The sequence below is a fragment of the Pygoscelis adeliae genome, unplaced genomic scaffold (assembly GCF_000699105.1).
Source record: "Pygoscelis adeliae isolate BGI_AS28 unplaced genomic scaffold, ASM69910v1 Scaffold76, whole genome shotgun sequence".
NCBI lineage: Eukaryota > Metazoa > Chordata > Aves > Sphenisciformes > Spheniscidae > Pygoscelis > Pygoscelis adeliae.
The window spans coordinates 1423756-1439787 of record NW_008825111.1 but is presented as its reverse complement, the minus strand read 5'-3'; the positions used below and the strand labels follow the sequence as shown (position 1 = coordinate 1439787).

Sequence of the window (16032 nt, the reverse complement as noted above, 5' to 3'; positions counted from 1 at the left end):
GGCAGGTGAGCAATTGCATTGTGCATCACCTATTTTGTATATTCTTTTATCATTATTATTATTTTCCCTTCCTTTTCTGTCCTATTAAACTGTCTTTATCTCAACCCATGAATTTTACTTTTTTTTTTTCCTCTCCGATTCTCTCCCTCACCCCCCTGGGGGAGGGGGGGAAGTGAGCAAACGGCTGTGTGGTGTTTAGCTGCCTGCTGGGTTAAACCACAACAGCTGCTATAATATATATTAGAAGTTTATCTGCATTTTTCATTAGTGTTAAATACTACCAATTATAATTTGTTTTTTCTCCTGTATGTAGTTAATGCATAGTTAAAATTCTTAATCTTCCAAATGCATAATTTATTTCTCTGTCCTGCTTTCAGGCTGTGGTTGGTAAGGGCCCTGCCATGGCCTGCATTGGTATGCTATCCAGCACACTGGTGAATGTGGTCCATGACTAAGACTCCAAAGTGCTGCGATAACGCAAGTAAATAAAGGAGCAACAACCTCCTATTTTATTCTCTGCAGGCTGTACTACCTTAAACCTCTTTGTCTCAGTTGTATGCCAAGCCTAATGAATGACTGCATAAACTAGTTACCAACTTCTGTGTGCTTGGAGGCCTGCAGCACTGAAACACAAACCTCCTAGCTCTGCCAGAGTCGCTTCTCTTCTGAAAACACCCCAGTGCCCTGGCAGCCTACAGGGACACCATTCAGAATGAGAGATGCATCCACTGTAAAGTATTTAAATGGAACATGGAGCTGTGGGGAAGCTTAATTGCTAACAGGAAACACTGAGGCACTGCAGAAAAGAGGGGACAGGGGAGTGCTTTTTGGAAGGAGAAACAAACAGAAGGCAAACCTACCTGAAAAAGGAAAACGCAATCCAGTAAGGCCAGAAGTGCAACATGCTATACTCTAACAGGTGTAGTCACCTACAGGATAGGGAACAACTGACCAAAAAAAAAAATTCAGGAAAGTATCTTGGAGTTATAGGACACACCAAACTGAACTTAAACAAACAATGAATTGTTAGGGAAAAGGCAAACCCTGTACTGCGACATGTAAGCTGAAGTCTCACCCGCAAGACATATGAAGTAATGCTGTATTTCCGCTGTATTCAGCATTTGCAAAGCCTCAGCTAGAGTGCTGTGTTCAGTTTAAAACATGGCACACCATATGCTGGCCATCTAAAGAGATTCTGGGGAAAGAAAGAAGAGTGATAGGAGGCCCAGAAAATACAATCTGCTAGAAAAACTGAACAGAGTGCAGGTTTTGGTTTTTTTTTTTTTTTTTTTTTTAAGTTTAAAGAAAAAAAAATTGTGGGGACACACAGTGAGTGTCTCTAAATATGCAGAAGTTTGCTGTAACTAGAAAGAGAATTACCTGTCTTCCATGTCTGTGAGGAACACAAAGCAATGCATTTCAGCTGTGGCAAGGGAATTTAGGTGAGACCTTGTGGCAGACCCCCTGCTCCCTGCAAAAGCTTTTGAACAGTAAATACAGTGAGACACTGGGACGGATTGCCTAGGGAGACTGAAGGCTTTTAAGCGCAAGGCAGACAAAAGCCAGGCAGGAATGGTACAGGCAGAAGTGACCTGCCACAGAGCCCAGGACAAGATCAGCATGCTCTAGCCTTGGTAGCCACGATGGCCAGCTTTGGGACATGGGTACATGCCCACGTTGCCACCAACTCCAACCACATTCAGGCACTGTAGTTTCTTCCCTTTCCCAGTTTTTCTGTCCCTTGGTTATTACAGCAGCTCTGCCACGGGTTTTTGTGTTCACAACTGCAACATCACCTGCTGGGCAGTAACAGCTGGTTCCTCTCTTCTTGCAGGAAAAGCCAGTATCCTACCTCTTGGACTGCAATGGATTAGATGATCTTTTGAGATTGCTTTTACCCATGTTTTATATGATTTCAAGAAGAGAGGCTTCAAAAGTAGAAGCGGAGAAGACAAAGGGACTGAAAGAGAACAAGTGCCTGCCTTCTACCTTTCACAAAACTATGACTGTTTGAGATGTGAAGGCCATCCAGGGAGCTTACATATATAATAAAATTTACAGGAACAACTGGTGAGAATAGAAACATTCAAAAATCCACCACTTGCATTTGTACTAGTTAAATTTCAGCAAATGGTTTAAATTTTTAAATATTGAAAATGTAAATGCTAAAATTAAAAACAAAATATTTTAAAACTTGCCCATATATATATTACAGATGTGTAAACACCTATAAACAGAGTGCACAATATTTTATTCTCAAGTAGCATGGGCTTCACTAACAAGTAAACAACTGTAATGACTATTGTTCTGGAAATCTGCTCGAATTTAAAAAACATCCCATGGCAGACATGGATATATACCTCTGTATATAATTCTTACTAAATGTAAGTCCCCTTCTTTGGAAACCTAATGACTACTCAAGAGACTTACATGACACTGCTCGCATAATACTGAAAAAGACAACCAGAAGAGTCTGGTTGTCTTGGCGATCTGGTAAAGGAATTCAATGCGTTTCCCTGCTAGATCAATGGCTCGAATGCTGGCCCACACCAGTGATGACTGACAACTGCAATCATCTAATGATCTTTTGCTAGCTGTGTGAATAAAACCAATGATTGTGGTCCCAGAGCGTTCTGTCCTCAATACAGCATTATCATCACAATTTAACACCCTCCTGGGTAGGCTTCATGAGGCAAAGTAATGGGTGGCCAGATGGTTAGAAAAATTCCCACACTTGCAGAGGAGCGCTCTCATTCTGAACAATGCTGGCACGCCACGGTTTGACGCTTAGCCTCAAAAATGGGACAGAGAAAAGAAGTGGTAGCTACCACGTCTTTCTTTCAGTAGAGGACTATACATGCAGTCCTTAATGTGCTGAAATTTTTCCATTTTTATGACTGCTTGGTCTGTGCAAGAATTGAACATGAAGCTTTGGAGCAGTTTTTTTGTGGAAGCATCCTGTGTGTTTGATCCTCCACCACTGATGGAATTGGCTGTTCAATCTGCACTATACAAGACACACAAACACCATACTGGTCAAAAGACAGTGTTTTGTCAGCATTAAATATTATTAGAGATATCAAGAGTGGGGGCTTTTTATTGATGCTGAAGTTCTATGAACTGCTACTGGTGTAAGACTAATAACTGGCTTGATTAAGTTTTCAAACCACATCTGAAGACTCAACTCCGAGGATCAGCAAAAAGAGGAGTAGTAAACTACTGCCATTAGAACAGCAAACCATCAAAACATATCCCCAGTGCAACACCTCATCAATGTGCAACCACGGACAAAATTCACTCTGAATGTTTCTGCTCCTGTAGAATGAAGCTAATAATACTCACTACCTTCAAGAAGTAACACTGATATGCTTATACAAAACGGAGAAGAAAAGTTGAAAGAAGATTCCCACTGAGAATCATTAAATAGAATTCTTACTTATCTTGTAAGGGAGTTAATTAAAATAGTAATGTGTTCATGGTTAATTACTGGAGGTGAGATCAATCACAGGAGTGAATATGAAAGCTGGAGAAAAAAGAGAAGGTAAGAAATCTTCAGTGATTTCTACAGAAAGAGGACACAAAACTAGCATTTTCACAACAACATTCTCATTTTAATCTCTCTATACCAGCAAAGAATCTACCTACTGAGATTCCTGAAGGCTTAAACACGCATGTTCATTTCATGTGTCCAAGTGAATGACTTTTTAAATCTTTTTCCTGATGGCAAAATGTATTTCACCATTTATTGTAAAAATCAAAACTATTTTTTATTCACAATTAACGATACAATCATTTAAGACATGGGAGGCTGTAAAACAATCCTTTAAGCTCCATTACAATTGCTTAAGCTCTTGTTTAAAACTCCTGTGTGTAAAAAGGGATTCTCTACACTATGTTCAATGGTTACAGCTCTGTTTCAATCCATGTTATTTCACCTTGTGTTTTAAGGAATTCTGAGAAAGAAACGAAGCACTGAATGCAGTTTGGGATCAAGTATGCCAACTAACAGCTCCACTCACTAGAAAAGTGGATAACAAACCACTGTGAATTCAAACAGAAGTTCTACTAAGTAAGGCATAAGAGTAATATTTCACAATGAGTTTTAGTTAAAACTACTACGCAATCACTTCTCTCATAGGCTTAAAACGAATGTTTTTATAATGTCTTGAGGAGTATGAAGGTTCTACAGACTCACATTTTAAGAAGCTCTTCAATTCCCTGCACACTTAGCAGAAAAATAAACAATCTAATATTAAAAGCTTGGAACTAGTGAATCACAAAGCTTCTATGATGATCCAAATGAACACAGAGTCTGGTATTTTAGTATTATTCCCCACACTGTGTGGTCTGGTATTGTGCTAATTCTTCCTAAGAGCAGTTCTGTACTCCTCCATCCCAAACCACATTTCCTTTGTTCTGCATTCTGCTGAACAAAAGCTCCCAACGTCCTAAACTGTGCAGCAATCCTCTGTGGTATGTAAGAAGGGGATGAAGCAACCCCAGACATTTAGACCTTAAAGAGGGATTTGAACTGGATTGGTGAAGAAAGCAATGCAAAAATCCTATCACTTCATCCTCTTACTTGGAATACAGAGATCTGGTTCCTACTCCAGACACTTAGGGAGTATCACGGTCTGCCAGAATTACTGGTGTAATTATCTGAAGTGCATTGGATGGGGCTGCTTAAATATAATGGGTGTAGAGCCAACTGCTACTCCTCTGCTCAGACATAAGGATTTCAAAGTTCAAGAGCATGTAAGGTCATTATGGGAAATCCTTCTACTTGATACTCTTCTAGACATAAAGTCCTTCACACCGACAGTTTCTCCCCTTAAAATGGAGTGTAATGTGGCTGCAAATATGTAACATATTTAATACACAATCTCTTGGCTTTCAAGAAATACAGGGCCTTAAAACTAGAGGACTGCACTTTCAGTTAGCGTTTCTTCACTGACCTGCAATTAGAAGAGGTAATGGCAGATTAAAGTGGTGGTGTAACAACCACATGCCAAGGGTGTAAAATGCTAAATTCACATTGGCAAACAGCCAATACTGCCACAGTTGTCACTGTGATTTTCTTGATGTCCTCCAGAGTGAGACCGTTTTTCTTGGTGCCAAAACCAGAGCCATTGCCAAAACACTGGCAGAGATCAGAGCTGAAGACTTCGGTCTTCTTCCTGGGAACTCTGACGGAAGCAGCTCAAAGCTCATTTTCCCCCCTGCAAGAGGGCAGGTGTCTGACACGCTGTGGCAAGCACTAAAACTGGTACATTTCTGCACATTCTGTCCCCCCGCCCCGATATTTCTTCAATTTCTTCCTCACTGCAATATGGAACCACAAGGAAATAAAAGGAATAAAATAGAAACAAAAAACAATAAGCAACTTGTTTCCCCCAAATATTAATTCTACCCTCCCATCCCATGAGATTGAGGCAGGATTCAAACCCCAAATACTGTTAGAAGCAAGGAAGTCCAGCTCCTCAAAAATCAATCCCCTTTTGGCTGTGCTGGATTCTCAGGAGGGGGAAGAAAAGGATGCCAAAACAACTTACTTCCCTGAAGAAAAGAGGAGAATTCTTTGTCTCTGCTCAGAATCAATGTAAAAAGTACATGCCTCTCTTCTCTGGTTTGAGAGTGCTTTTCCTCAATAGAGATAAATTCAGAGCTATTGAATTTCTCTCCAAACTCCAGTGATCTATTCATACATACTTAGATAAGGGAAAGAAACAACAGTAAGACCACTCTATATCCACACTGAAAAAACAGGGATAATATCAGCTCTTGCATTGCTAAGCAGGTTGAGCTTACTACAGCTTTCACAGGACACTGCTTTCCTCTGCTGCCCTCTGTTACTTTTTATTTTAATGACGGAATCTAATCTAATGCTCATGGAATGACACCACCAGCAATGGCGAGATCCAGGAATAGCGTGGGCAGGTGCTGTGCACAAGTTTCTCCCACAACTCTGCCAATCAACCTCAAGCCTGACCCATCTTCTCTGAGTTGTATTTTCCTGAAACAGAGATTAACCGCTGTGTCAAACTGTATGGTGCAAAGTTCCATTAGGATTTAGAATGACTGTAGACAAATTTTCCCTATCAGTGACTCACAACGTGAAATCAGTGCTGTAAGGGCTTGAAGCTGGGGGTGAAAGACTGAAGAACAAACTTCTCATGAAAATTACTTCACCTATAAAAATAATTTCTGCAAAAGAAAGAGGAGGAAATTCACCCCAGCCCCAAGAAAAGAAATATCCTTTTTAAGGCTTGTCCTTCTTTCATCTCTGCAACAATATCTAAACAGCAGCTGCTCTTAAATCAAACTAAGTTGTAAAAGTAAGTTGTGTTATGAATTTCACCATTCTTCTGCAAGAGCTAATCCAAAGCGCATCTGTCAATAGCAACATCTATTTTTGGTTCATCTCAAACTATTTTAAGGACAGTACTGGAAGGTATTCAAAGAATGGCAAAAGAAGCCAAACAACATTTTTATTGTTGCAGTTTCAACACTTATAATCCTGCATATCAGCCTAAAAGTAGGTGAGTTATGAGCCAGGCCAGAAGACTGCTTATCCATGATTAAGTGTCACTGTGAGGTGTTAATATGGAGAGGCATAGAAGAACTTAGTTGGCAACTCTGTAAAGATAAAGGCTTTTTACTTAAAGCAGCAGTTGAGTTATTTATGCAGTAAACAGCTTTCGGCAAGTACCATTTGTAAGTTCCTGCAAAAGTGTTTTTTCCTCCTGTAAAACCCACCCCAGGCTATTTCCTGAAAAAGTCTGTCATTATGATGGATGGAAGCGTGCAAGGAAGCAAAGACAAATTTCAAGAAGCGTTTGGCAGAGGAAAAGTTATTAACACAACTTAATATATCATTTAACAAAAGTATCCAGAATAAATTTTTGATGTGTGGCAAGCATTTTAATCAGTCTGACTTTTTCATGAAGGTCACACAGAGTCTTTCAAGGTAAGGGCATATGCACGCACTACTGCACAGTAAGTCAGACTATGTACTTGCAGGGTGTTGCATACAGCCAACAACCTACAGGCACGCTCTTACCCTGGTGTAAAGGTCGGGTACATCGAAACAGCTCTCCCTTCAGTGCAAGGTAAGTCGGCTAATTTGTTCTTACTTTGGGCTGCCAAAGGGTAAGAACCTAACCTCGGGTACTACAAAGCAGCTGCTCTACCATAGATTTACTTAGTGTAGTAAACTTTATCACTGGTCCACACTTGCACTCCACAGCATCTGTGAAATACTGTAAAGTGGATCCAAAAGAGCAAAAAACAGGCACCGTGGCGTTTTCCAATTGCCGTTAATTCAGGTTTCATATACATGACACCTTACACTTCAGCTGAAATCTTCTTAACTTAGTTATGTTGAAAGACTGCTAAAGAACAACAACTTATTAAAGTTTCATATATGCTACACAGACAAAGCTAGCCAGATTGCTAGTCTTAGTCGGTATTTCTTCAGGTATATGAGAATAAAGGAAAAACCTGGGCAGGAGACCTTCCTTTCATTGAGGACATGGATCAGGACAGAGCGAGCAACATTTTTCTTTACTACTTAATAATTCTGATGGAAAATAAAATTATGAAATAAATTCCACAGTGTTGTTCATTCTCCTGTAATCAGCAATCTTTGCCTATTCTCAGTATATTTCTTGCATTCTTAATTTTGAGTTTCTTTCACAATTCCTTGCAATGTTGCCTGAGTTTTGCAATGGCTATGCAAGGCTTTCATCTAAGTCGACAGCCGTTTATAAACTGCTTTGATAAGCTGCCATCTCCCTTTCCCTTCTCCAACCAGAAGCATCATCAAGGGTCCAAGTGGGACCCCACAAATGGAAACAAGGACTGGAGTCTGGCCGAACTGTGTAGCACTGACAGGCTGAGTTACTACAAAGGCAACCAGGCAGTCCCACCCCTGGCTCTGATAAACAGCCTCTTTCACAGCTCAGCTGAGATTTCTTCATGGATCTGAATGATACGGGAAACTAATTTCCAAGATGTTGCCACACTGAGATCATTTGTTGATAAAAGGCAAAACTGGATGAGTGGTGAGCCAAGAGTGCTCTTTATAAGCACTGATCCCAGCGTAACTACACAGGTCACACCTCCCTTGAGCTGGTACTGAGCAGGAGTGAGTAAGGAGAAAACCAGAAACGGTGATATTGACTTCCACCCCATTACAGCCTAGCAGTGGAGCTCTGCCAGTGATTTACAAAGTGAAGGTTTCCAAGGGCATAGCAACAGCATGCTTCCTCCTTGAAATTATTTGTATTACTGTTCTACTTTACCTTAATTTAGCATGTAATTGATTTAAATGCAAAATGAGATTTTGTTTTTCCAGATATTTATTTCATAAAATTTGATTTACTAGAAAAATACATTATTTCTAATTTATGGCAACCCCTTCTAAGCTCTTTTTAATTACATGGGTATTTGTGTTCCATTATTATCCTTCTGAGTTTGACGGCAGTATTATAATTGTACCAAGTTCTTTCCTAAAGAGAATGCTGTTTTCTTTCCCTTTTTCAGCTCACTATGCCCTGAAGTTATCCTGCGGAAGTCCCTTAATGAATTTGAGCGAAGCAGTAGCAACATACTCTCTGTGAGAACATTTCCAGCAAACTGTCCTCTACAACAGTCTTATTTCTGTCTGGAGATGCAGAGACAAACAGATGGGGCTGTTTACAACCACCTCATGCACACACACTACTGTCTTTATGCTTTTGGAGAATCTGCCCTGTGTGTGTGCCAGAAGCAAAATTAAAAATAAGAGATTAAGAAAAATATCTAATCTCCTTTCAAAGACTCCAAGCCACGCTGTCACACTGGTGCTTAACTTTATCTTCTAGATCATTTCACCGTTTTCAAGGCTAAGCTTATTTAAGTTCCACTTTAGGTGCTGGATCTTGTTATACCTTTGTCTATAGAAATAAAAATCCTCTATCCCACTCTTACTCTACAGATGCAAAATCCTACATATAAAATAATTAATCCACCCTCCAATATTTCTTCTATATATTGCAGGTATTAAATATACTAAGCATCACAGTATAATGACTGTTTTTCTAGACCCCTAATTATTTTGGTTGAGTCACCATCTCTGGAGGTATTTAAAAGATGTGTAGATGTGACATGGTTTAATGGTGGACTTGGCAGTGTTAGGCTTATGGTTGGACTTGATGATCTTAAAGGTCTTTTCCAACCTAAATGATTCTATGATTTCAACAAATTTCTATGAACTCCCTCTAGAAGTTCCGTACCTTCCTTAAAGTCCTGACCAAGGCATAGTATTTTATCAGGGGCTTACCTAAGCTGTGTTTAGTTGAAAGATCACTTACTACTTAAAATGTATATTTTGTATAATCTTTTTAGTCACAATACTTGTTATGAGGCCAAAGCAGTTGTCTGTGAAGAGCCCTGTATTTTCCTGAACCTGTTCCATATCATCTGCAGCTTACACTGTTTTCCACAGAAGTAATTCCTCTTAACTTTATAAGCCTTAAACTTAGCTAATTTTTACATGCCTTCACTTACGTGTGAGGAATAGGCACCTCCAAAGAGTCTCCATGCTACTAAACTGAGGTACCTGTCTGAGCCTTTGCTGCACCTACAATAACATTTCAGTTCAAAACAAAAGTGTGGTTCCAAAGCAAGTCTCCTCACCACTCTCACTTCCCACAGCAGAGTGGTTTCAGTGTATGCAGACTGGATTCCTTCTGGATGAAACTCAAGTAGCAGATACACGCCAGGAGTGCACCAGAAGTACTTCAACCGATAATGGAGATTCAGTTCACAGGACAGGACTACAGCTAGTCCAAAGTAAAACTCTCAAAACGGACATTGGATCCTCAGCACAAGCCATTTCCCTCCTGCTATTATTATGCCACACTGCTTGTTACTGTAGATGCAGCTTATGGCCTCCCAGCAAAGGGAGCTCTGGGAGACCAGCTGAGACAACCTACCTGATTTCAGATTTTGAAGTGGGATAAATCCCTCCTTGGTTCCCAGATGCCTTACCCTCACTTGGTTATACTGAAATGCAGATTGTCATAATGGGACCATTTAACAAGGAGTTCACATTGTTATAAATCAGTAATCTGCTGTCCTTCTTACTTTGTTAACTGCCAATCTTTGTTGACTCCAAATACTTTATCAGCAAAGATTTTATTCTCTAGATTCCTGAGGAATTTACTGAACAGCATTAGACCTTGCTAGGAAAGACCTCACTCATTTCTCTCCATGTTCACATCTCACAGAACCAGTTTGTAGATCATCCATGTCTGTAATTTTAACTCCACTTGTTCAAACTCTTAAATCCAGGGGCCTTTGTTTTATCAAGGCAAAAAGCCTCTTAGGAAATTTGAGTCTTTGATGGCTTTATAAACCACCCATGCAATCTTGCCCTCCCAAGAGGCATATTTGACAACACCTGTTTTTCATGAAACCATGCTACATAGGACAAATATGTTTGTCTTTTAATTCTTTATTCATGGAGTCCCAATGAATCATTAGAACCTTGGGAAACAGAGTATTAATGCAGTGCTAACCTACTATTTATTAAGTACTGAAGCAATATCCCATGGACCCAGATCCTATGGTACTAGGTAGTGTACAGATAGAATGGAAAGGTCCCTGTCCCAAATTGTTTAAACATCTAATACTAAAAGCTTTTAGACTTGTACAATAATTGCTTCATGGGGTTTTACATTAGAAATGTTAATTACATATATGTACGTATTTTAAATTGCTTTTATCCTTTGCTCCTTGTTCTAGTTGTTCCAGCACTGCAAGCAAAGGGTCTAATCCCCTTCTTATGAAAATCAAAGTGAGTTGCTCCAAGTGTAACTGCACTGATGCATTAATGAACACAATATACTATGGCACTTCTTGCAAAGGTGGACAGAATGGGAAATTCTTACACAGCATGAACGAATGTGATTTTTCTGTTCACATCACTAGATATTTTCCTGCTTTCCTTCCAAATAATCATGGTTAAGACCTTTCATAGTTCCACGGCAGATTTCGTATTTGATGCCAGCTACAAATGAATCAATGCATTTCCTTCTTTCCTCCCAATTTCTTCTTGAGGTCTTAATAGAGATCCACAGGATGAACTTGTGGCAAAAATCATCACAATTTTTATACAAGAGTGGTGGGGACAGAAGTGTTTTATCTGTTGTTGCCACTTCCCACGGTGGGCCCCGGAATACTGTGGAAGTGCTGGGAAGATGACTGGCTATTCCAAGTTTCCTCTATTTCTCCACTGCCTCTTAAGCCTTGCCCTATCACACACTTGCCTACTGGAGCTGTGCCAAGTTGCCCTGGTGGAAGAAATACATAAACATGGAAAAGCAGCAACTTGATGTTAAAACAAATACCAAAGAATACTGTAACATGGGAGAAAAAAATAAATCAGAGAACATATTACCTCATAATGTAAGACAACTGAGGATTGAGTCTGCCCCATTACTTGCAGTGACATCTTCCAATCTCTCTAATAAGACTTGGTGGAATTCCTTCAGACTTGCAACGCAGGAGCTAATCAAAGCACTCTCACCTTTAGCCAAGTGCAATTTTGTTAAACCCTTGCATAAGTGATTGCAGCAAGACAGCAGAATTCATGTTTATTACCTGAACTGTCTGGTAAACCGAAGGATCAAATCCTTTCACAGTCACCTCCCGGAAAACTCTTGGCTCCAGTTCCTCTTTGGTCAGATCACAGTGATATATAATACCTAAAACAGAGTGCAAGTTTGTCAGCTTAGTGTATGTCCATCATTAAAAGGATGCTGGTTTAGGCACTGTGATGGGTTAATGAATGGCAAAGGTAGCTCAGCAGGGTGAAAAACAGTAGCTCCAGACACATTCTTTCAGTTAATATATAATTTAACACATACATATATGCATTTCATCTAGGAAGGGTGCAAAGGCTTTCTGTACAGAAAGAATAATTCTCACCGCCCATACAAAGCCAGGTATCCAAAGTGGGTTAAGCAAAATGGAAAAAAGATTTGTTTTCATAAAGTTACATAGCACTTACTGAGAATGATAATGTTGGAAGAAAGAAGTATAAAGTCAATTTTAAAATATCTCCTCTAGAACCACCAGACTGAGAATAAACTTATCAAGAATTTCACTCAGGTCAACATTTTTCTCTTTATGATAAAATACTTTGAAATTACAATTCAAATGGACCCCCAGATAACGGAAGGAGCTGAGCATCCACTTGAAATTGTGGCAGACTAGCACAGGTTACCTATGTAACTGAACAGAATTTGGTCTCGTATAATTTGTTTTACATCCTGAATCCTGCAGGTTTGAAGGCAGCTTCACTTGCTTGAGTTGCACCTATGATTTCCAAAGGATTGCGCACATGAGAAAATTTATGTCTATAAGCAGTATAAAACTTCTAGGTTGCAGCAGAGGCAGAATTACAGAGACTACAGCAATCTAGACACTACACAGATGTGTCACTGGCCAAGAAGAGTTTTGCATTTAGACTATAAATCACATTTCCTGTCATTCAATCCTAAGAACATTTGAGCATGTGCCATACAGTGTGACTATCATTGGGTTTGCACACTGGTTAACGTACTACAAAATCCTAATATTCATGGATATACTATAGATACATATGACACATAAAACTAACCTCAGTGTTAATTATACTTTGTTTTTCTGCTTTACAACAAACTGGTCTCTCTAGAATTTTAAACGTGTATCAGAGAAAACAACACTAAAAGTTAAGACAATAAGCCCTCTACAGGGATCCTCAATGTAATAAAATTAACCAAGGTGGAGAGGACTTGATTGAAATACTGCTGGGTTGTGTATATTTTGGATACTTTCAGAAAATCAGAAGTAATTATTATAGAGGTTATAGCTATAAAAAATTATATTGAAACACGAAATAATGAGGAAACATATCTGATACAAGAGATTTACCTTGTTAAATCACTTTTAAATGACTGTGGAAAATCAAAGATACAGATTGGCAAAGGAGCACAGATGAAAACCAGTATTTCTAATAACTGATAAAGCCTCTTTCCGCAATGGTGAATTAATAGGGGAATAAAAGTAGGACTACTCTAATCTGCTGGGAATTTTTTTTCTTCATTTGTCACAAAGTGACTAGCAAGCCTAATGCAGGGTGACAGGTACAAACAAGCATTAAAGCAGCATTTCCCTTAAAGATTAGGAGCCGGAAAGTGATGTGAAAGCACACCAGGCAGTCACAGGCAGAGCAGTCATTTGACATATAGACAGCTGCCCAAGCTGGATAATGTATTGGCAAACATTACACACAGAGCAGGCAGAATAGCTGCATATTAGGAAACCACATGATGAAGCATAAGCACAGTCATAGACTGCATTTCAGGAGTCAATCAACCTAGTATTACAGTAACATGCAATTGAACCTCTGGTACTGCATCTCTTATTCTGTTGTCTTTTTAGCGGCATGGCAGTTAATATCCAAAAACACAGTAATGCTGGGGCCTGCACTCTTTTGCTAGGTGCTAAATAAATGCACAACACTAGAGTGCTCACTTAAGCGTCTGACTGGAGTGGACAGCAGGGATAACCATATTTTTCAGGGAATAGCAAAAATGATTTTTATGGTGTCAGCATCTATGCTTTTAGAAGTGCTTTATTCATTATTTCATATACACGTTTACTATCACTTTTGTTGTAGATATTAAACACCAGCGTGTTAATTTGTTTCTCATTAGAAAAAAATATAGTGCAACATAATACAAGTGCAAGTTATATTGATTTCTAATAGTAAAGTAGGAAGATCTAGGTTAACCAAGGACCATCCCTATACCTTTTCTCTAGTTATTTTACTGATAGGCAAATGGAGGTTGCATGCAAATTAAAAAAATATCTGCACACCTACCTAAAAATTACCTCTCTGTTCTGCTTTCCTCACCCTTTCCTTACTCCCATACATTCTACCTCCACTTCTTCCCTTCCTCTTTCTTCCAGCTTCCAGGTTGCTCTGCCCCAGTTAAGAGAGCTACGCTATGGTGAATTCTCTGTAGATGCTAAGCACATGGATGAAAGGGAGAAAAAAAATCTGCCTAAGCAAGCAGCAGACAGTGAGAGCAGCCATTACCAGCTAGCTGGCAAGCCAGGGGCTAAAAAAGATCTGAGGGCTCTTCCCCTCCACATGTTTAGCAGCTGCAGAGACTCTACTGGCTCAGCTGAGATGAACGGTGCAGGTTTACAGGACTCGCAACTTCTGGCCCATGAGGTGGGATGTGAGCAAGTGAACTATATGAACTATCCCATCAAGTTGAGATGAAGTTAGAGGTAAAAGCAAGAGTGTCCTCAAGCTCCTCCCCAGATGCAATGGCTGCAATGATCTGAATGTTATTTACAAGTTTGTTTAAAAAAGGAACTAGAAACATAATACATCTTATTTCTGGTTATGCAAACAGTAAGATAAGAATAGGAAATTCATCACACTTCTTATCTGCTAAGCTTGAAACATAGTTTTGATAATTTGATACAATCCTTTGTAGCAAAACCAGCAAACCTATCAAAACTATTATATAGCCATTTTGCAGTGTGGCTGTGGTCTAACCAAAACAACAAAAATATGTCAGATGCTATAAGAACATTTTTGATCATCTTATGATTCATGATCACTCACAACCCTGGAAGAAGATAAAGATTCTGGAGACTATCTCCCCTCTCCATATTTGCATCCTGTCCTGTATTAGCTATTGATTGTTTGGGCCATAAAGAAAGAAAGAAAAAAAAAAAAAAAAAGAGAAACAGCAAATACATTTTCTTGTCATATACTAGCTTGGCAATTGTGTAGAAACTCCCTTCCTATTCAAAATCCTGGAATACTTATTGCTGTGCCACACATATTACATAATGCTTTGGACAGCTCTGGCTTTGCAGGATTGTACAAAGAGGATTCCCACAGCAATCCAACACCACCAAGTGTTGTAAGGACAGATAGTAAGGGTGCTTTAATGAGGCTATGCATAAATGAATCACAGAGCTGTCAGAGAAAGAATATTTGTGACTTTTATTAACATTCTACAAAACTGTGATGAAAGTCACATTAAATACATTAACAATTGCCTTTAACAGAACTTGTAAACTTATATCTTGCTGTATGAAGCAAGAGGCGTGAGAATGCTACAATTTCATCTCTAGTACAAGCCCGCCTTGAGTAATTTCTCAATGCAGGTCTCTCAAGTATTAGTAGGCATATTATTCAGGCTTCGTGGATCAAGGACTGGTACATTTTTGCCTTTAACAGAACTTGTAAACTTATATCTTGCTGTATGAAGCAAGAGGCGTGAGAATGCTACAATTTCATCTCTAGTACAAGCCCGCCTTGAGTAATTTCTCAATGCAGGTCTCTCAAGTATTAGTAGGCATATTATTCAGGCTTCGTGGATCAAGGACTGGTACATTTTAAAGTGCACAACCACTGTGCACGGGGGGGAAGTAGTTTAATCTGCATCTTAGACATACCTAATAACTATCTGAGCCTGGGGTCACCGGCAGAATTTTGGGGTTTTTGATCATGGATCGGTCTACACGACACCAGGCCTGCTGGCGACAGATGGGGTACACCTGTCTCAAAGGGGAAAAGGGATCTTTGCACAGGAGTTAGCAGGACTCACTGAAAGAGCTTTAAACTAGATCTGAAGGGGGAAAGGGATAAAACCAGGCTCACTAGAGATAAGCCTGGGGGCAGCATGCCAATGTTGAGGGACAGTGTACTGGCAAGGTCCTTCGGTCTGCTGTCTCAGTGGAGGTAGGGGATGGAGATCCATGCAGCAGCAAAGGCGCAAGGATTATGGATGTGTTAGAAACCATGGAAGCTCCTGAGAATGGTCATGTAGGAATTAGGGCTTCTCCCCTCCAAAAGGTGGTGGGATCAATAGCCCAACTGAAGTGCATCTACACCAATGCGCGCAGCATGGGCAACAAACAGGAGGAGCTGGAAGCCACTGTGCAGCAGGAAAACTATGATATAGTTGCCATCAC

General features: G+C 39.7%; 1 protein-coding gene across 1 annotated transcript in view; it reads right to left on the bottom strand.

Moving 5' to 3' along the window:
• The window catches only part of PREP (prolyl endopeptidase), a 299065-nt gene that overhangs the window by 27980 nt on the left and 255053 nt on the right, over nucleotides 1–16032 (bottom strand). The window contains exon 10 of the mRNA XM_009327938.1: nucleotides 11647–11750. Within this exon, the coding sequence (XP_009326213.1) occupies nucleotides 11647–11750 (104 nt within the window). The remainder of the gene's footprint in view (nucleotides 1–11646; nucleotides 11751–16032) is intronic.